Raw genomic sequence first — 20,471 nt, 5'->3', positions numbered from 1 at the left:
GTCCACATCAAAGGAGATAGTGCCCCTCTCTCCTACTTCTGTGGGCACCCAGGAGCCTAACCCAGGGGGGCTCCATGCTCCAAACTGCAAAACCGCCTGTCGTCGTAAAGATACAAGAACTCTGGGGCGCCTGGGTGGCTCAGTGGGTTGAGGCCTCTGCCTTCGCCTCAGGTCATGATCTCAGGGTCCTGGGATCGAGCCCCGCATGGGACCCTCTGCTTCGCAGGGAGCCTGCTTCCCCCTCTCTCTCTGCCTGCCTCTCTGCCTACTTGTGATCTCTGTCAAGTAAATAAATAAAATCTTTTAAAAAAAGATACAAGAAAAAAAAAAGATGCAAGAACTCTGTGCTGCTCACGATCAAGCCTAGCAATCACCCGGAGTCATCCATCACCAGGTGCCGGCAGGATGAAGGGTGCGAAAGGTAACATCAAGCCTCTTCCTTGAGGGCTGGTTCCTGGCTATCTTGAGAGGGTGGAGTGGGCTGCGCCTGCCTGTTCACAGGGAACGGGGAAGGTGCCTTTCTGTCTTTGCAGTCTCGTCACGGGTTACCTGGGAGGCATGTCCCATTCTGGTTTAATGCTTCTTCAGAAAGAAAACTGTTTTTCTCCACTACCTTTGTGCAGAGGTTTTTCGGGGCTGGGAATTGTATTCCGCCAATGTAACGCAAGTGCTTAAAAAGGGAAAAGAAAACAAGTGGGAGGAAGGTTCTAGAGGAGGATGACCCCTAGTGGGAGTCTGGGGTCTCTGGAGGGACCTGGAGAAACTGTGTGGTGGGGGAAGGCAGAGGAATTTCTAGAAGGGATACAGACGTTCAAGTGGAAATTGTTTCCCGTGGGTAAATAACAGAAAAACCCCAGATAAAACACACTGGCTTCAGCTAAGTGATTTAAACATACTAACTCACTTCGCATAGGCACTAACTAGGATTATCCTCGATTATTCCTTCCCCCTCTGCCACGTGACCCTGCTGTGCACTAGACAGGGCAGAAAAGGTGTCACCAAACAGCGGGGAAGCAGGTGCAAGGTGGACTGATTTGGCAAGTAGGTCTCAAACAGCCTCTCCTACAGGCAAAAGCGACCTTTTGGGGTCTGTGTGGGAAAAGTCAGATACAGCTACTACATCAGAGGGAATGTGAGCCATTTTATTGGGTGAGCCCCCAAACGGCGAGAACTGGCAGACTCCCAGTCCTGAGCACAGACGATGTAGGGAGGGGTGGGCCTGGGCATAAGAAAGGGAATGGCGGGCGCCTGGGTGGCTCAGTGGGTTAAGCCGCTGCCTTCAGCTCAGGTCATGATCTCAGGGTCCTGGGATCGAGCCCCGCATCGGGCTCTCTGCTCAGCGGAGAGCCTGCTTCCCTTCCTCTCTCTCTGCCTGCCTCTCTTGTGATTTCTGTCAAATAAATAAATAAAATCTTAAAAAAAAAAAAGAAAGGGAATGGCACCCTGGTAAGGACCAGACACTTCTGTGAGGTTGGAAGGCTGTCCTGTGGGCCTAGAAGCCCTCTTATCCCCAGTAACCACCATGCCATATCATTCTGAGGATCAGGCTCAAGAAAGAAGCTTTAACTTGTCCTGCCTTGATGTCACTAGGCATAACCCGGGAACCAAATGTTTCTAAGGAACTTGGAGCAGGGCCTAGACAGGGACCCATCGGAGGCTTCCTCAGATTCCTGGGCAGGGGCGAGGGTGACAAAGCCTGAGTCCGGAATCAGCCTCCCAGAGCTTACAAAGTCCCGAACCAGCACTGGCCCCCAGTTTCCTGCCCTTAGGGCTGCGCAGGAAATATCTGGGAGGAGGGGAGAGATAAGGACAACGAGGCTGATGAAAGAAGTGGGATTCAAGGCCCAGTGAAAGCCGTTTACATATAGCTTTTTAGGAGAAAACAATTTGGGTAGGGGAAGAACTCATCAGTCAGTGAGACAAATTCATCTCAAACCACAGGGCACGGGGCTGCGTTCACCTGGCAAAGACAAAGGTCACGGGAATCACCCTTGTATGCTGGGTTCCCACCTGACTTCGTGTGGCAGGCACCCTAAAACCCGAGTCCCTGATATTTTCTGCACCATGTTTCCCGTGTACCTAGGATGTGCGAAACTGGGCTGCGGGACAGAGGGGAGCAAGTCCTTGAGCTGCTACTTTTCCAGGCTCTAGGGAACCCCTGGTGGTTTCCTGCAGGGCTGGGCTCCGGTGTGGTAGAAGTCAGGGAGGAGGTCTTATGGGGGGATGCGGGTGGGTCTACGGGAGCCCAGCACGGCCTTCCCGGCCGGCCTTCCCCAGGTGCCAGCCCAGAGAAGGGGCGACTTCCTCCTTTGGAAGACCCACTCACCCTCTCTTCCTCCCGCCTTCCCAGAGGCCAGGATCCTCAGCCTCAGCTCCCAATAACCCCGGGGCCACCGCGACCGGCGACCCCCACCCCAACCCCAGGTGGGGCGCCTCCATCCTCTTGGCCCCACCCAGGCCTGGACCCCTTTATCTTCCCAAAGCAACGCCCCACCCGGGCCAGGCCCTGCCCCGCAGCCCCACCATCCGCAGGTTCGGGCTAGTCAGGGGCGGGGACAGGGCAGCGCCCGAAAGTCGTGAGGAGGGCGGGCACGCAGAGCATCTTTAAAGGCCCACGACTCCCCGGAGGTGCCTTGACAACCTCCAGAGGCCCCGGGCGTTCCCCACCAGCGCGCAGGACCCGGCTCCGCGCCCAAGCTGCCGGGGGCGCCATGGGCCGCTACCGCATCCGCGTGGCCACTGGGGCCTGGCTCTTCTCTGGGTCGCACAACCGTGTGCAGCTGTGGCTGGTCGGGACGCACGGGGAGGCGGAGCTGCAGCTGCACCTGCGGCCGGCGCGGGGCCAGGTCAGCGGACGGGGAAGGGGACCCCAGACCGTGGCCCGCTGGCCTCGCGGCGGTGGGGTCGTGGGGGGGGGGGGCGGCCCAGGGACAGCCCGAGCGTGCGGGAGAGGACTTGCCGGGGCGGGAAGAGGATCCAGAGCCAGGGCCGGGCTGGACTCCAGCCCCTCCTCCCTTCTGCCTGGTCTTCGCAGCCTCCATGGCTCCCCCAAGTGACCCCAGGGCCAAGATCAATGCGGGACCAGCAGTCTGGTCAGAGACTGCTTAGAGAGGGCGGCGCGGGGACAGCTCAGGGACGGACTGAGGTCGGTGACATCGGACCCTGGAGCGCAGGTGTCAGGAGCAGGGAACAGATGTTGTTTCTAGAGGCCTTCGGCAGCGGAGGCTCACGCACACCAAAACAGCCTCTCCGGGGCCCCTGGTGCTCAGTGTCACGGGCTGTGGTCCCCACAGGAGGAGGAGTTTGATCACGACGTCCCCAAGGACTTGGGGCCCCTACAGTTTGTGAAGTTGTGCAAACACCACTCCCTGGTGGACGACGCGTGGTTCTGCGACCTCATCACCGTGCGGGGCCCAGGAGCCTGTGAGGAAGCTGCCTTCCCCTGCTACCGCTGGGTGCAGGGTGAGGGTGTGCTGAGCCTGCCCGAGGGCACTGGTGAGGGCTGGGGGGGGACGGGGGGGGCGGGGACGTGGGTGAAGTGGGGGTCTGAGCTGGGCACAGTGGGTGCTGGGCACATGAGGTGGGGACAAGACAAGGGTCAGGGCAACGTCCCTCAGTCCAGAAGTTACAGCCAGGATGAAGGGCTGCCAGGGAGGCTGGAAGGGAAGGTCGCGATCTGGAGACACCCTCTTCCAAGAAGGGAATGGGCCTGGGGTCGCAGCAGTAACGGAAAACGGGAGAGCAGAGAGAGTGGAAAAGAGATCCGTGTGTGGCCAGACTAATGCTGGAGTGGGGGGCTGTAAGGGCAGCAGGTGCAGCAGGAGACAGGGACCCCTGGGCAGGAGGCAGCTAAGGCAAGAGGATAAACGCTCGGAGCTGTGAGCCCAAGAGCGGGTGTGGTTGGGGAAGCATGGAAGGAGACTGTGAGGGACAGGGAGCAGCGCGACAGCAGGGCAGGGGCCATAGGAATTTGTTAGTGTGGGAAACAGGAGATGAATCGGGAGACACACGAGGGCAAGGGCAGTAAGGATGGAAACGTGGAAGATACAGCTTTGACCCAGGCAGGGACCGGCACAGAGAGAGCAGGAGCAAGTCAACAAGGACTATGGTGGCAAGTCTAAGGAGGGTGACCCCGGGAAAGACAGCCAGCACAGCTGCTGCTCAGCAGCCTTCCAGGACAGTGGAAAGTGACAGTGACAGGTGAGGCTGGAAACGGGAAATCGAGCCAGGCAGTACGTGCTAGAAACAGGTGTGGTCCCATGGGAGATTAAGACGTTCCCCGCCTGATGAAGGGGATGAATCCGACCCCAGCTATGGATGATTAGGATCCGCTACAAATAGACAAATCGAGGAAGAAAGGGGACACACAGGGGAGAGCACAAGGCCACGCAGAATCATGTGGTCAGTCATCTTAATGCCTGCCCCCCAGCACGCCTGCCAGGAGACAATGCCCTGGACGTGTTCCAGAAGCATCGAGAGAAAGAACTGAAGGAAAGACAAAAGCTGTACTGGTAAGCACTGGCCCGCGAGCCCCCAACGGTCCCCCCCTTCCTTGGCTCTGCCCCCCTCGCTGACCTACACACCCTCCCTGAAGCCTGGGCCCCATCTCCTAGCTGGGACACCTGGAAGGAGGGGCTACCCCTGACGATAGCGGCCGGGTGTCAAGACGATCTGCCTCCGAACATGAGGTTCCACGAGGACAAGAGGCTGGACTTCGAGTGGGCGCTGAAGGCGGGGTGAGGAAAAGCCCGGGGCTCAGAGAAGAAGAGGGCCAGGAGACCCAGGAACGGGGGTGACAAGGGAGGGACTGAGGGCTAGGCGATGGGGTTCACGTCTCCACCCTTGTTTAGGGCGCTGGAGATGGTCCTCAAACGTGTTTACACCCTCCTGAGCCCCTGGAACTGCCTGGAGGATTTTGATCAGATCTTCTGGGGCCAGAAGAGCGCCCTGGCTGGTCAGTGGTTCCCCAAGATCCCTATACATCCCTGAGGGGCCCTTTGGATGACCCGACTGCCACACCCCAGAGTCCCCCGTGACCCCTTCCCTTAGGAGGCCTGAACATCGCACAGAGGCCTCCGGAATGAAAAGCCAGGGGCTGGAGACGGGGTGGTCGTGTGCCAGGACCGCTGGGGTAGGGCCTGGGGGAGAGGGACCTCTGTGCTGTGATAAGCACCCCCTCCTCCCCTTCACCTGATCCCACAGAAAAGGTTCACCAGTGCTGGCGGGATGACGAGCTTTTCGGCTACCAGTTCCTCAACGGGGCCAACCCCATGCTACTGAGACGCTCCACCTCCCTGCCCTCCCGGCTGGTGCTGCCCCCAGGGCTGGAGTCCCTGGGGGCCCAGCTGGAGAGTGAACTCCAGGTACTTCCTCCCATCCTGCTGGTTCCCCCTAGCCAGGAGAAGTGCTGAAGGGGGGTGGGGGGGCACCAAAGATGAGTCGGGGAGGGAGGCTGTGGGCACCCGCCCCGCCTGGCTGCAGAGTCCCATGCTGGAAAAACCTACAGATGACAAAGCGTGCAAGGGAAACTGTGAGGCGCTCCCAGGGTGGAGGGCAACGGCGTGGGTTCCCAGGGCACAGGTGGGGCCAGCGATGTACCAGGGACAAGGGACAAGGACATTCACTGGCTGCTGTCCAGACTCCCGACCCAGCGACTCAGGTGGGGGGGAGGTGAAGGAGGAGCTGCCAGGGGTGGAGAGCAGGGAGGTCTCTTGGAAGAGAGCTGGGTTCGGAGGAGAGAAGCCAGGGGTGAGCGTGCGCGGGTGTGTGCTGAATTCCGCGACAGTGGACACTAGGGGCCCTGGGGGTGGCTCGGCAGGAGAGCAGAGGTTGGGACACGTGGGGAAAGAGCTCAGTTTGCTGAGCTGGGGGGTTGTTGGGGGCAAACACAGGGAGCAACCACGGAGGGGTGATGGCGAGGGGGACCGGCCAGCCTGGCTGAAGGATGGCTTCCAGCACCCGCACCGCGGACAGCACTGTGCACAGGCCGGGTCCTGACCCCGGGGCTGCTCCCACTCATGGGGCACTGTCTGTCCGTTCACATCTATAAACCGAGGGGCACTGGCCCAGATGCTCTAGTCCCGCCAACAGGATGCTGGTACCGACATGGGATGGCCGCCAGAAGCTACATCAACATGTCCCCCTTGGTCTTGGCCGTGGAGGCGCACTTTCAACTCGAACCACGGGCACCTTCCTCCTCTCCCCAGAACGGTTCCCTGTTTGAGGCCGACTTCATCCTGCTGGATGGAATTCCAGCCAACGTGATCCGGGGCGAGAAGCAGTACGTGGCCGCCCCCCTTGTCCTGCTGAAGATGGAACCCAACGGGAAGCTGCTGCCCGTGGCCATCCAGGTGAGGCACCCTGGGCGCGCCCCACCCCACACAGCTCTCTGTTTGCCCCAACCTCCACTCCTGGGGATCCAGCCCCCACTCCTTGGCTCCCAAACGCTCCTCCTCACACAGTGAGACCTGTCTCCTGTCACTCTGTTTGCCTGCAGTCTGCTTTCCCCTGACTCACCCAACTGGAAGTTCTTGTTCTGCTCAAGAGTCACACTGGCCTTTTGGATTCTCACCCCGGACCCGCTGGTTCTCAGACTTTAGAGGGCATCGCAGTCACTGGCGGGCCCATTAGCATACGAGGCTGGGGCCCACCGCCGGACTTCCTGATGCCGTAGGTCTGGGCTGGGGACGGAGCGTGTGTACTTCTAACAAGCCCCCGAGTGATGCTCTTGCTGGTTTGGGAACATACTTCGAGAAACACTAATCCCCCTGGAGCCTTTCTGACTCCAAACACCCACCATCGGATGAACACCCTTTCTCCCGCAGTTCTCAGCAGCTACAAGTACTGTCCGCTGTCTCACCTGTCCGGCTTCCCCTTCCCACTGGCCACCCCGCCCCCTGGCAGCATCTCCTCCCTGCAGCCCCCGCTTTGACGCTCCTGCCTTCACCCCCTCCATCCGGGCACTGGCGTGGCGACACCGCCAGCGAGAGGCAGGGCGGAAGATGGCCTCGGACCTCCCCCAGGATTGTAACCCCCGGGGAGCAACCGTCTTCCTCACTCCCCCGCCGTCCCCAACAACACACCCCCTGCCCCCCCCCCGGGGGCCAAAGGAAAGCAAAGGCTCGATAATGGGCTTGATTTCCCGTTTGCAGATCCAGCCCCCCAGCCCCAGCTCCCCGACCCCGCCGCTGTTCCTGCCCTCGGATCCCCCACTGGCCTGGCTCCTGGCGAAGACCTGGGTCCGAAACTCCGACTTCCAGCTCCACCAGCTGCAGTTCCACCTGCTCAACACTCACCTGGTGGCCGAGGTCATCGCTGTGGCCACCATGAGGCGCCTCCCGGGGCTGCACCCCGTCTTCAAGGTACGTGCTACGCTCTACCCTCTGTGTCCCAGGTCAGACCCCAGGGACAGGGAACAGCCCGAGAGGCAGCGACACGGCGACCACAAAAGTGTTTGTCAGTTTGCGAGGGCAAGAGGGGAGACGAGCCGGAAGACCGTCTACCCCCCAAATCCCCATTCAGTCGCGTCATTTAGGGTTCCTTGAGGACGTCTTCCTGAAGGAGCCCTCTGACATTCTCAGACAGCTGCCGACCTAGCAATGGGCCTGGATTCTAGCAGGAGTGTCGTTAGGAAAACAGCAGCCTTGTTCCTGCCTTAGGAGCCTCTCTGTGCAGCCAGAAGGACACGTGACGCCCATGAGACCATCCAGAGACCAGTATCTGGAACTAGAAATTACAAGAGACAGCCCCCAGACACCAGACAACTGACGGGAGAATGTTCTACCCCAGCCAAGGAGTTTGCTAAGTAGGAAGAGATCAGAAGGCAAGGCACACCCCGGGAGGCAGGTGGAGAAAGACACACGTTGGAAAGATGGTGATCTGGAAGAGTAGTAAAAAGAAACCAAGGACTTGGCTGGGGGTGGGGAGCCACAGTGCGCCCGGGCACCGGATCAGAGAAAGAAAGGCAAGAGGGCCGTGCTGTGGCAACATCCAGTAGCCCAAGCTGGGGGGTGTGGTAAAGACCCAGAAATACCAAAATTTGATAAAAGAGTGAGCTCAGTATTCACTGCTAAGCAGAAGGCAGCGAAGTAAGACTCGCAGTTGCGTAAAAATGTCCTCAACATTGTGCACGGGGACATGGCCGAGAAGGGACAAATCCAGGGTGACTGCCAGAAACAGCCCACTCGGGAGGAGAGCCAGTCTGGAAGCAAAGAGCAGGGCTTCTATTTTAGGTGCCAGGAGCTGAAATGTTGGCAAGATACACACACGAGTTCCAGCGGTGGGGTTTCAGCTGGGGGCTTCCTGGCACCCCTGCCCCCATGCCTGGCCACCGGAAGCCGTGGCCCCTCTGAGTCCAGGATAACACAGACCAGATGGATTTATGGCTCTCCGGGTGCTCCTGCGTCACAATCTCCTGGTCTTCGGGAACAGGTCAGACTTCGATCCGTGCTCACGCTCCCCCATCACGAGGTGAGCCCTGTCCCCACGTATGTCAGCCTTGTCCCAGGGCAGATGGCTGGGCCGTGATCAGTCCCACGGGGGAGCAAAGTCCGCTCGCTCACAAAGATTCCATGCGTGGGCTGGCTCTGGCCTCGGGTGCTGGGGTGCTCATCCAGAATCCTGACCTCCTGAATCCAGGATCCTGAGCTCCACGGCGGGGTTGTGAAAGGACAGAACGACAGAACGCAGCCCCGTGAAACTGACTGAAATCTACAAAAGTCCTTCGTTCTTGCAAGGACCACTCTTGTCATTAGGGGCTGCTTGTCCTCAGGTAGCCACTCTGCTCCCGTGGACTCTGGGCTTTCTAGGACACTCGGCGTCTCTCAGGAACTTTCTGGAAAGTTTCAGGCCAGTGCGAACTGCCTTCACATCTTGACCCCGGAGGCCGCGCTTGGGTCGTTCCCTGAGCGCGGCACCTACACCTCAGACAGACACCAGCACCGCATGACGACCACGCATATGCTGGGTGCAAATAAGACAAGACAGTCGGGGGTCAAAGGCCTTCCTGCGAGGACCAGACGGCCTTCTTCCATAACTAGTACAAGAGTGTCTGCTAAAGCTACACAACAGAGGGATCTGACCACCCAGCTCGGGGTGGCGTGGGTCTGACGTCAGTCCCCCTGTGGGGTCAGCAGGAGGCTCAGTGGGGCCCCCCTAAGTAACTCACAGCACCCACCCCGAAAAGGTGCCTTACAACGCAGCCCCCAGCAGGAAAGCGGCCGGAAGACAGCTTCAGCTGTGAGGACGTGAAGGTCAGAAGCGTAAAGTCCATCACAGAGGCTGGTTCTTGACAAATGGTTCAGAGACAAATGGGAATGGCTCCAGCACCAGGGGCTCCGGGGGGGCCCGCCGGCCGGCGCGCTGCAGCCCCCGAGACAGGAGGCCCCGTCATCACCTGCCGTCCACAGATGCGGGGAGGGATGGGAACTGACACAGATCGACACTCAGAGGGCCCGTGACCCTGGACGAGCATGGAAGCGAGTGCTTTAGTACAGCCTGATGGGCAGCAGGGGACAGGGAGAGCAGGAGAGGGCGCGACGGGAGGGACGGGAGCAGCAGAAAACCAGCGGAAAACGGAGGGACCGCGGGGCAGGCGGGGCAGCAAGGAGAGCTTCCAGCAGGAGAGGCCGCGAGGCTGGGCGCCATATGCCCCATGACTTAGGACCCCGCGTGGCCTCCGTAACAACCCCTCACCCCCTCCACCCCAGCTCCTGATCCCACACATCCGCTATACCTTGGAGATTAACACCCGGGCCAGATCCCAGCTCATCTCGGAAGGAGGGATATTTGATAAGGTGAGGAGGTACCAGGGCCTTGAGGGGGCGGGGCCGCTCATCACCCGGCTCGGCTCTCCGTGACCTCCTGCCACTTCCAGGATCCCAGACCGACCCGGGGGAGTGTCCTGGCCCTTAAACCCATGAGCCTGTCCCTTCCCCCCATGTCTGTCAATGAGCAACCCCACCTCCGAGCCCACTATGCTTCGCTCCGTCGTGTCACTCACAGCCTACCCTCTCTGCCCTCTCTGCTGTCCCAGGCGGTGAGCACGGGCGGCGGGGGCCACGTGCACTTGCTGCGGCGGGCCATGGCTCAGCTGACCTACTGCTCCCTCTGTCCCCCCGATGACCTGGCTGACCGGGGCTTGCTGGGAATCCCAAGTGCCCTCTACGCCCATGACGCTTTACGGCTCTGGGGGATCATCGCCCGGTGGGTGACGGTTGGGAGCGGGGCCAGGGAGGGGGAGAGGGGGGCTCCCACCTGACGTCAGCATGGGGCCAAACCCCATGTGGAAGCAAGAAGGGCCGGACAGGAGGGGCAGGAACTCGATCCTGGGCCGAGAAGGAAGAGTCAGGAGGCAGCAGGGAGGGTCTGAAGCCCCGGGAGACCGAGCCAGGAAGTGCGGGGAGGTGACGCCGCCCGGTGGGTAAACCACAGGATCCCAGGGCCTGGCTGGGGTCGGGGAGTTTGTCACGAACACCTTTTAGCCCTGGGGCCAGAATTCATAAAACAAAGCCTTAAAATGTTTCCTTCCTTTCTAAACCCATGTTTAGAAAGAGCTAAGGAATGTCCCCAAAGATGAGTCTTGTAAGATCTGTCCCCAGACACAGCAGGAGTCCCCTGGGCCCAGGCTGCAGGAAAGCAGTCGAGGCTCTACTCGCGGGAAGCTCACCTCCCTTCTCCCCCGGGGCAGGTACGTGGAGGGCATCGTCCACCTCTTCTACCACAGGGACGACGTTGTGAGAGGGGACCCGGAGCTGCAGGCCTGGTGTCGGGAGATCACTGAAGTGGGGCTGTGCCAGGCCCAGGACCGAGGTAGGACCCTTCCCCAGGGACAGGAGCCCCTAGGCCGCTCTGCCCCTCTGGGTTCAGGACCCCAACCCCGCACCCCACCTCCCTCTCCAGCCACGTGCGTAGCATCTCAATCCCGTTCCCACCTCCTAAGACTCAAGCCACTTCTAGACAACCCAGGCTCTGTCCTCCTCAGAGACCCTGGCCATCACCCTCGACTGCCATCCCCAAGCCCCAGGCACATCGTGGGGCCCAAGCATGGGGCCCCATAAGACCAGAACCGCAGCCAGGGCAGGATCTGCCCAGGCCCTGCTGGGGCTCCTGTTCTCCTCCTGGTTGTCTGTTTTCTCACGTGAGGACAGAGATACTGGGAAGAGCTTCCAGCAAGGCTCATGATGTCCCACACTGCTTCCCTGACTGCCTCTCCCACCCACCAGTGTCCAGCACACACACACACACACACACACAATGTCCAGGGCGCACAGCGCATGTGCCACACTGCCCTAGTCCCGTCCCATCCAAACTTAGTACTGTACAGGTTCGCACCAACTGGGTGCGCACGGCCCCTTGGGGCCATATTTCTGGGGCCAATCCAGTCCCCTGTCCCCTTGGGTAGGATCTCACTAGAACCGGAGCACCCCCACCTGCATTTTAACCTCTGGGGAAGGAACAGCCTTTCTCGAGCTCTTGCTAGGTTCGTCCTCCCCTCTCTAGCGGGGCTGCTTTAGATCATTCTTGGGGTACACGCCACCACCTCTGGCTCTCTGGAACAACTCCAGATGTTTACTGGGGAGAGCCAGGCCCCGGGGATGCGGCCAGTGATAAACCAACACCTGCATTCACCCTTCCGGGCCCAAACTTTGTCTTGGACACCTCAGAACTGTCTCTCAGATCCCCCAGGCCCCCGGAAGACCCTTCCCCTCTCTCCCCGCTCGGCTTCTCCCCAACCACTCTCTACATTGGGAAAACAAAAATAAACATTCACGTGTCAGCTTTAACCTCCACCAACTGCCTCTCATCCTCTCTTCCTCCGCTCGACTTGGTTCTCATCACGCACTTTGCCTAATTTTCCCAACAGCCTTTTGAGAGGAAGTGTGCTAAAATTAAAAACAGCTTGAGAGTAGCAGTCAGGAACCCGAGTTCAAGGTCAGCCTCTGCCTTTTCCGGACCATGTGATCCTGACAAGTACTTCTCTCTCTGGTCTTTGATTTTCTTTTTTTCAGTTGATAGAAGGGGAATGATTGTATTTGTTCCACTTAACCCACAGGATTAGTGGCTCTAAGTCACCATGTCCACTGTAGAATCAGTGGCCTGAGATAACCTTTGTGGAAAGCCTCTCTTGGCTGTGACACTATAAATACACAACTTCTTCTGTTCCTCCCTTTATAACTCAGGCACTTACAATCCCCTATTGGGGAACAGGAGGAAACGTCCTTAAATTCTTACCACTTTTTGAGGCAGAAGATATTCAAGCACTCAGCGTTTTTCAGCCCCCAACCCTTCCATAGTAACAATAATCATTATTTACTGAGCCTTTGTCACGTACAAGGTGATTTCAATACATTATCACCCACATTTCATAAGCAAAGAAATGGAACTTCAGAGAGGTTAAGGGATCAGCCCAAGACACCCAGATTATATTGCTTGAACCTGAACTAAAACCCAGGTCTAATGCCAATGTATTTGAATAAATAAATGAATAGACACCCATCAAAGCCAAAATACAGTGGACCCTCAAACAGTGTGGGGCGGGGTGGGGGGGGTTAAGGGGCGCTGATCCTCCCCACACACCCCGAGCAGTCAAAAATCTACCTATAACTTTTGACTCCTGAAAAACTTAACTAGTAAGAGTCTACTGCTGACTGGAAGCCTTCCCAATGACATAAACAGTCAATTCACCCCATCCTGTGTGCTCTATGCGTTGTACGCTACATTCTGACAGTAAAGCGAACTAGAGAAGAGAAAACATGAAGAAAACCATAAAAAGAACAAATACATTTCTGTACCCACTATAAAAAAGCCACACCTAAATGGACCCACGTGGTTCGAACGTGACTGGTGTAGACATCCCCAAGATGACCACCTGCATTTCTCTCCTCTCGCACTGGAGCCCCTAAATCCTGTTCCTCTCTGCCAGGTTTCCCCGTCTCCTTCCAGTCCCAGAAGCAACTCTGCCATTTCCTTACCATGTGCGTCTTCATATGCACTGCTCAGCACGGGGCCATCAACCAGGGCCAGGTATGAGAGCCGAAAGCCCAGGTCCCTGAAAGCAAGCGTCTGGACCTTGGGATTCCTAAGGGAGAGACAGGGGTTTAAAGCATAAGTCTCAGGATCCTAGGGTTGCAGTTTCTTCCCCCAGCTGGACTGGTATGCCTGGGTCCCTAACGCCCCATGCACAATGCGGATGCCCCCACCCACCTCCAAGGAAGAAATAACGACGGCCACGGTGATGGGTTCACTACCTGATATCCGACAGGCCTGTCTTCAAATGACCATCACATGGCATCTGGGTCGCCGCCAGCCAGACATGGTAAGAGGGGACTCTGGGGGAAGGGAAATTACAGTCAGAAGGGAAACATCGGAACAGGGGGTAGGCCCTCCATGCTTCAGCCTCTGGACTAGAAACTGATGCATCCTTTGTCCTTTCCTAGGTGCCTCTGGGGCATCACAAAGAAAAGTATTTCTCAAGTCCCAAGGCCAAGGCGGTATTAAACCAATTCCAAACAGATCTGGAAAACCTAGAAAGAGAGATTACGGCCCGGAATGCGCGACTCGACCTGCCGTATGACTACCTGAAGCCCAGCCGCATAGAGAACAGCATCACTATCTGAGGCCTATGGCATCCCCACCTCCAAGACTTCAGATCAGCTCTAGTACGAACCTTTCCAGTTTGAATGTCATGGTTTCCAGAGTCTCTGCGGCTACAGCTCTATTTTCTCCCCCAACCAAACCCCCTACGTCGCTATCCCCCCCGCCCAGAGATGGCAGCAAACCTTTTCTGTAAAGGGCCAGATGATAAATATTTTAGGCTTTGTAAGGCTGCGTCGTCTCTGTCGCAACTACTTAGCTTTCCCGATAGAGCACAGCAGCAGCCACCAGACGACACGGAAGTTAAGGAGTGTGACCGTGTTCCCATAAAAAATTACTTAAGAACAGTGAAATACGTCACAAAATTCTCTTCTTCCTTTGGTTTGGTCCACCGTTTACATATGCAAAGAGGATCTGTGCTTTGCGAGAGGGACAGGCACAGGCTGTGGGCTGGATCTGACCCTCGGGGGCCATCCTCGCACCAGGTAACCCCTCATTAGCCCGAGGCACTGACCCTACCTGCCAAACAACCAGAGGATGCTCTGAGGGGGAACGGGGAAGATTTCCTGCATAAATCAACTACCTCAACTAATTCTCCTTTCCCAGGAGCTAGATTCCCTACACCCGTGACCAACCTAAACCTTCATGACTCTGTGCTTTGGCAACGTTCCCTCTACCCTGTTCCCCCTCTTCACGCACCGACCCCAAAAGTCCTCCAGTAAGAATGGTGTTCCTGGGGAGAACAAAAACCTGCCATCCCTGGATGGCTCCCTCCTGCGCCCTCCCCCCCACTCCACTCCACACACCCCCCCCAGCCTCAAACTAAGGAGACCTGAGATTCCTGTCCCAGGGCCCCTTTCCCAGCTCCTGCAATAGTATCCCCGAGTCTGTATGCGTTTCCCTGGGTCCAAGTTCTGTCACAAGCTGTTTAAGAACAATAAGCATAAAATAAACGGGTAAAAACGTTAGAGTCATGTCCATTGCTGGCCAGTGTGTCTTTGTGTGGTTCTGGGGTCTTGGGATCCAAATGACCCCTCTCGATTATGCTGCAATCGCAGTCCTCACTAGAACGTGTACAGACAGCTCAGTGCAGAATTGTATTCTTCCAACACCCAATTTCCCTAAAGACCATCAGAAAGCTGCCTCTCACCGCTGAAGCATACAAACTCCGCCCCCCCCCCCCCGAGGGTGACCTCTTCATGGTTTTAAAAACCGTGTGCCCTCCCTTATCCAAAGGACCCAGGGTCGGTTTCCTTGGTGTACACGGGGAGGCAAAGCGACACCGTTGCGTCCTCACTCCTCTGTCCGACACGACCGGCAGGACCGCTCTCCCTCACCACCGGTTCTCTGGCTCTGCTCTCCCCGCACTCTTCCGAGCGCCCGCATTCTTCTGGACTCCGCCTCCAAGACCATGCAGCATTCTGTGCTCGGGAACAAAATGGCACTTCATGGGGCACCCCCGGGGCGAGGGACCCGCGGCCACTTAAAGGCGTCCTGGCCACGGCGGCCCTCGGGAAGGGGCTTCTAACCCGCGCTCCCTGTCGGAACAGCTCTGCCAAGGCAGGGTGAGAAGACAGGAGACAGGGGAGTTCTTTCTCGCTGTCAATCTCCGTGTCTCACTTACCATGACCCCGTCCAGGGCAGAACTCGAAACTAAGGTATCTGCGGGCAAAACCCGCGAGTTGCAAGCCTCCGCACCCAGCAGCCTATCGCCAGGGTAACCAGGCCGCAGAGCTCCTCCCTCCCCACGCCTGGCGCCTGCGGGCTCCTCGTCACGTGACTTGCCTGGCTGGTCACGTGGCGCACTGGGTCCTTCCATTCCAGCCTGAAACGGGGGGACCAGAAACGGGAGGCGTTGCTACTGCAACACCGCGCTCCGGCTACAGGGGTCCTAAGGGGCTTCTGATTGGCTGCTTCGGGCTCACACAGCGCCTGCCCCGCCGGAGATCAGGGAGGGCCCGGCGGCCCGCCCCCCGGCGCGATGGTTGGGACCTGAGGCCACGCCCCTTTGGCTGCGCTCCTGGCGGCCCGTCCTCCGCGGCGCGAGCTCCCGAGTCCCGCTCGCTCTCCCCGGGCGCATCCGGGCCTTCCTGTCGCCGCCTTCCCGCTTCGCCCGCAGCTAGGCGATCCCCGACCCTCTTCTTCATGGCGTCGCTTCTGTGCTGCGGGCCCAAGCTGGCCGCCTGCGGCATCGTCCTCAGCGCCTGGGGGGTGATCATGTTGGTGAGGGACCGCCCGGCGACTGCCGGACAAGGCCCGAGGGGCCCCGGTGTTGGAGGGCTGGAAGGCTGGGGGACTCCGGGCCTTAGAAGGCAGCAGGCAGGCCGGAGCGGGTGGTCGATGCGCCGCTGGAGAAGGAGACAGCTGAGATAGAGAAATGGGGAACTCGAGCGGGGCGGGGTGGGGGGAGAGCCCTCGAGGTAAAAGGGAGAGGGGCCCTTGAGAGATGCCTGCGCTGAGCGGAGGGCAGCGGGGAGAGGGAGCGCTGCTTCCCGAAATGGGCAGCCGCGGCCTTGTTTCCCCGGGATGACCCGCCCCGCTCTGGGAAGAAATAGTATGTGATTTCCCCGACCCCCTCCTCCCTGTCCCGTGACAAGGACGCCTCTGGAGAGGAGGACAGCTGGCTTGCTCACTCTTCTGCCCTTGCACTGCCCCAGTCGTCTCTGCCTGCTCCCACCCCAGTCCTGGTGACGGTGACGGTGTCCGAGCCCCGCAGCGGCCACTCAGTCCCAGCGCGTTCCGGTGGCTCCCAGACCCGGGCGTTGTGGCAACATTAGAAGTGGGAGGGGCTTGGAGAGCGACCAGGTTGCCAGATTGGGGCCGGGGTTCAGGGAACCCGTCCGCTGCCTCTTTGCAGATCATGCTCGGAATCTTTTTCAATGTCCATTCGGCCGTGCTGATCGAGGACGTCCCTTTCACCGAGAAAGATTTTGAGTAAGTAGTCAGGTGGCAGAGGCGGGCCCGGGGCAGGGGGAGGTGGCCGAGGCCCCGAGTCGTAGGCGGGAGCTGCTGGTGGCGGGGTGGCTGGGCCCTGAGGCTGGAGAACTGAGCTTTTCTCCTTTGCGCGCACGTAGTTGGCCCCCTCGGCCCTCCGCAGCCCAGGTGCAGCTGCTTCGGTATTTTACTCGACTGCCCTGGGCCGCCGTCCCCCTCCCGCCGGGGGCACGCGATCCTGGAACTCGCCCCAGAGGGTTGGAGGAAGCTTAAGTAACGCGAGTAAAAGCGCTTAGGCGGAGGCCGGCACCCGGCGCCCGGGAAAGGCCGGCTGCCGCGAGTACTGCTGACCCTTGTCTACCCCATGCACGCCGCAGGAAGGACCCCCAGAAGATATATGACCTGTACGAGCGAGTCAGCTACAACTGCTTCATCGCCGCGGGCCTCTACCTCCTGCTCGGAGGCTTCTCTTTCTGCCAAGTCCGGCTCAACAAGCGCAAGGAGTACATGGTGCGCTAGGGCTCCGCCAGCCCCCAGTCCGCCCCCTCTATTTAAAGACTCTCCCCAGCGGCTCGCGCCCCCGCAGCCGCCCCCATGCTGGCGCCCCCGGCGGAACTGAAGCCCTCGCTGGCCGGCGTCCGGGCCCCAGGCGGGGACGCTGGGGCCGGTCGTCCCCAGTCCCTCCACAATAAAGCGGAACTGCCCTCCTGAGCCGTGTGTCTGTGCTTGGGGCCTGGGCGGGCGGGAGGGCAGCCGCGCGCCGAGTGCCGACCCGCCGGCGGAAGTGAAGGGAAGCCGGGCCGGAAGTGAGGCGGCGTCCGGCCCTCGGGTCTCGATCGGCGGGCGCCGCCGGAGCCACCGCGGCGGGCGAGGCGGGGAGCGGCCGCTGGGGAGCCAATCGGCCGCGGGGAGGGGCGGGACTTCCTGCGCGGGGGGCCCGAGCGGCTCGGTCGCCCGGCTCCGTGGTCCCCGGCTCGGCGGCGGCGGCGGCGGCGGCGGCGTCTCCTCCGTGGGGAGGCGCGCGGGGCCATGACGTCAGCGTCCACCAAGGTTCGGTCTCGCTCGCGGACAGCGCTCCCTGGCGGCCACGGGCGGGCGGCCCCATCCCCCGGCCGGCCGCGCCGGCTCTTCCGCCCGGGGCGGGGGGCGGGGGCCGGGCGGGAGCGGGGCTGGGGTGGGGCCAGGGGCTCCGGGCGGGACGGCGCGGGGTGTGCGCGGCCCCCCGTGACGCCGCCCCGCCCCCAGGTCGGCGAGATCTTCTCGGCGGCGGGCGCCGCCTTCACGAAGCTCGGGGAGCTGACGATGCAGCTGCATCCCGTGGCCGACTCTTCCCCCGCGGGGTACGTGAGCCGGGCGGGCGCGCCGACTCCGCCACCGACGCGGACGCTCTGAGCAGGGACAGGTGGCGGAGTGCCCTGCGCCGGGCGCCGCGCTGAGCGGGCGCGGAGACGCGCGGGTCGCGGGAGGGCACGGCCGGTGCCCCCGCAGCCTGCGGCTCCCGACCCCGGCCCTGCGGGCTGACCTGAGCGCCGCTCGCCGCGGTCGCGGTTCTGAGAGCCCCGCGGGTGGGGTTGCTTCCAGCGGGCTCCTCACGGCCGCGGCCGCCCGGGGCTCGGGCACAGGCAGGCTTTCTTCGATCGTGGCTGTCGGGACAGGTGTGGTTGGGGGTCCTCAGGATGCCCACAGGGCGTTAAGACCTTTTTCTTTTCTTTTCTTTTCTTTCTTTTTTTTTTTTCAAGGAAACCCTCTTTAGGGACCCACGGAAGGGACCCCAGGGACTGGGGGGAGGAGGCTGGCGGCTGTGGAATGCGCAGCCTGTGGGCTGGCTGCACACCCCCCTCTTCCCACTTTCCTGTCCCCCTCTCCCCCCTGACAGTGCCAAGTGGACGGAGACGGAGATAGAGATGCTGAGGGCTGCCGTGAAGCGGTTTGGGGACGATCTTAATCACATCAGCTGTGTCATCAAGGAACGGACAGTGTGAGGGAGGGTGGCCGGCAGAGGAAGGGGGGTGGGCACAGTCTTCCTGCACACCCGCGGTCCATCTTCCTGAGAACCCCCTTCCAGCTCAGCGGCCTTTCCTACCTCGCTGCTAGCTGTGTTAGCGCGAGCTCGAAGACTCAGAATGAAAGAGTGGGTCAGAACTTACTGAAATGCTGTCCTAACCAGGACCTTCCAAGGGTTTTATTTCGGGTTGCCTGAGATGCCCAGCAGCCGGGTTTGGTGATGGGAGTCCCCTCGCGGTTTACACAGCTGCTTCGAGCTGCTGCTGCTGCGGTGTTTCTGGGGGTGCTGTGACCCTGAACTAGCTGACTGGAGTCTACTCCTAAGTCTCGGTCTGCCCGTGAGTCACCAGAGCTCACCTGGTAGCCTTGCGCGCCCGCACATCTGTCCCACAAGAGAAGTAGGACGCGGGCCTGCCCCACTGTGCGGTTGAGGTAGTCCACTCTTCACATCCCGTCTGCCCTGAGCGTGTGCGAAGCTTGAGGAAAACACCAGAACCCTACCAATGGCGGCGCCCTAACCTCGGTGTTCATGAAGGGCTCCCCAGTATTTCTTCACGGTAGCCCATTAGCCCTGCCCTTCCCCTCCCTTCTTCCCTCCTGCGCTCTGATGACTCCCTAACCTGCTCTCTCTTCAGGGCCCAGATAAAAGCCACCGTGAAGCGCAAGGTATACGAGGACTCCGGCATCCCACTTCCGGCCGAGTCGCCCAAGAAAGGGCCCAAGAAGGTGCCGTCCGGTGTCCTGTCCCCTCCTCCAGCTGCCCCTCCGCCAAGCGGCTCCAGTGTCCCTGAGGCCGGGGGTCCCCCCGCAAAGAAACAGAAGGCTGGTGAGGGCTGCCGAGTGGCCACCTGGGGGCTCAGGGTCCTGTCTGAGGTTCAGTGAGAGAATCGGGTGGGTCAGAGAAGGACCAGTCTCTCTTCCTTTCCCTGTCAGGGTTCCCTGAGAGTGGCTCAGTTGGCAGAGGGAGGGGGAGCTGGGGGGCAGTCGGAGAACCTAGAACCTAGCTTACGCTGCGCCCCACCCCCCCAGATGTGACACTCAGTGCTCTGAACGACTCGGATGCCAACAGCGACCTGGTGGATATTGAAGGGCTGGGAGAAACTCCTCCAGCCAAGAAACTCAACTTCGACCAGGGTAGGAGTCCTCCTCCTCCCACTCCCACACCAGCTGGAGGGGTGAGGGATGGCCTCCGCAGGAGCCTCCTCCCTGGTACAGAGGCTTGGGAAGAGCAGGTTCCCTGGTACCCTGTGCAGGGCCTCGGGTCAGCAAGGAGCCGGGGCCTCAGGGGAGGTGGAAGTGGTCTTGGAAGCTGGGGCTGGGGGGGTGGTCTTGGAAGAGTACTTGGGGCTCGCTCCATCTCGGCCCATTTTGCTTCCTGTTCCAGACAGCCTGACCCTGGATTCTGGCCTTCTCGTGACCTCTGCTGATCCTCCTCTACTCTCTCGCTGAGCCTCCCACCTCTGACCTCTCTCACTGTTGCCCCTGGACCTGTGGATCGCCCGGGACTCTGAGCAAGCCTGCACGAGAGGGACGGTCACAAGGCCGCTGGGGCCACACACCCTGCGGTTCCTGTACGCACATCTGCCCCCAAACCCCTCTGATCTCCACCTGATGGACTTTTTTATACAGAAAACAATAAAGATTGCCCTCTCTGCCCGGTGCCTGCAGCGTCACGTGATTGGGGCGTGGTGGGCGACGGCCTTCCTCCTGAGGCCCCCCAGGGCTCGGCCCCTCCTCACGGGTCTCACCACCCTGCCTGGAGCAGCACAGCCCATATTGGCAGACTCTGTGCCCAGTGCCAATATTTCTGTGCTGCTAGAGCCAGGGGAGCTGGGTGTGGGCAACAAAGACTCCAGTCCACTCTCCAGAGGCCGAGCCTATCCCAGGACCTCTGGCAGTCCGTGTTCCTGAGGCCGCCCCGGGAAGTTGAGAGGGGCCAT

General features: G+C 60.2%; 3 protein-coding genes and 1 long non-coding RNA gene across 7 annotated transcripts; 3 read left to right on the top strand and 1 right to left on the bottom strand.

Moving 5' to 3' along the window:
- Window positions 1-1,452: 1,452 nt before the first annotated feature.
- On the top strand, window positions 1,453-13,695 carry ALOX12 (arachidonate 12-lipoxygenase, 12S type). The gene is given in 17 exon segments (XM_045984007.1): window positions 1,453-2,884; window positions 2,886-2,992; window positions 2,995-3,024; window positions 3,027-3,145; window positions 3,294-3,495; window positions 4,430-4,511; window positions 4,614-4,736; window positions 4,851-4,954; window positions 5,203-5,363; window positions 6,207-6,350; window positions 7,152-7,361; window positions 9,708-9,794; window positions 10,034-10,203; window positions 10,688-10,809; window positions 12,923-13,023; window positions 13,145-13,315; window positions 13,437-13,695. Coding segments are annotated over 17 exon segments (2,286 nt in total). The 5' UTR covers window positions 1,453-2,711; the 3' UTR covers window positions 13,617-13,695.
- Window positions 7,342-15,357, bottom strand: LOC123928929. 2 transcript variants are annotated; one of them, XR_006815853.1, is made up of 5 exons: window positions 15,218-15,357; window positions 14,877-15,014; window positions 13,248-13,328; window positions 12,972-13,078; window positions 7,342-8,961 (listed from the first exon to the last, which is right to left on the bottom strand). It is a non-coding gene; the product is annotated as an uncharacterized LOC123928929 (long non-coding RNA). The 2 variants fall into 2 exon arrangements; XR_006815852.1 differs by having other exon boundaries at window positions 14,931-15,014.
- A 240-nt stretch (window positions 15,358-15,597) lies between these two features.
- RNASEK (ribonuclease K) lies at window positions 15,598-17,238 on the top strand. Its single transcript, XM_045984006.1, has 3 exons — window positions 15,598-15,816; window positions 16,451-16,527; window positions 16,905-17,238. Exons 1-3 carry the CDS (start codon window positions 15,739-15,741, stop codon window positions 17,044-17,046), a joined length of 297 nt encoding a protein of 98 aa, XP_045839962.1. The 5' UTR covers window positions 15,598-15,738; the 3' UTR covers window positions 17,047-17,238.
- A 158-nt stretch (window positions 17,239-17,396) lies between these two features.
- C18H17orf49 (chromosome 18 C17orf49 homolog) lies at window positions 17,397-20,186 on the top strand. 3 transcript variants are annotated; one of them, XM_045984003.1, is made up of 6 exons: window positions 17,401-17,577; window positions 17,773-17,867; window positions 18,404-18,505; window positions 19,167-19,357; window positions 19,561-19,665; window positions 19,916-20,186. In XM_045984003.1, the coding sequence occupies exons 1-6, from the start codon at window positions 17,557-17,559 to the stop codon at window positions 19,978-19,980; spliced, it is 579 nt and encodes a 192-aa protein (XP_045839959.1). In that variant the 5' UTR covers window positions 17,401-17,556; the 3' UTR covers window positions 19,981-20,186. The 3 variants fall into 3 exon arrangements, with proteins under 3 accessions (XP_045839961.1, XP_045839959.1, XP_045839960.1); XM_045984004.1 differs by having other exon boundaries at window positions 17,404-17,577; window positions 19,920-20,186; XM_045984005.1 differs by lacking the exon at window positions 18,404-18,505 and having other exon boundaries at window positions 17,397-17,577.
- Window positions 20,187-20,471: the final 285 nt, after the last annotated feature.

The sequence above is a fragment of the Meles meles genome, chromosome 18, assembly GCF_922984935.1.
Source record: "Meles meles chromosome 18, mMelMel3.1 paternal haplotype, whole genome shotgun sequence".
In the NCBI taxonomy this organism is placed as follows: Eukaryota; Metazoa; Chordata; class Mammalia; order Carnivora; family Mustelidae; genus Meles; species Meles meles.
Note: the sequence above shows the minus strand (reverse complement) of the source record. Positions and strands in the feature narration are given on the sequence as shown.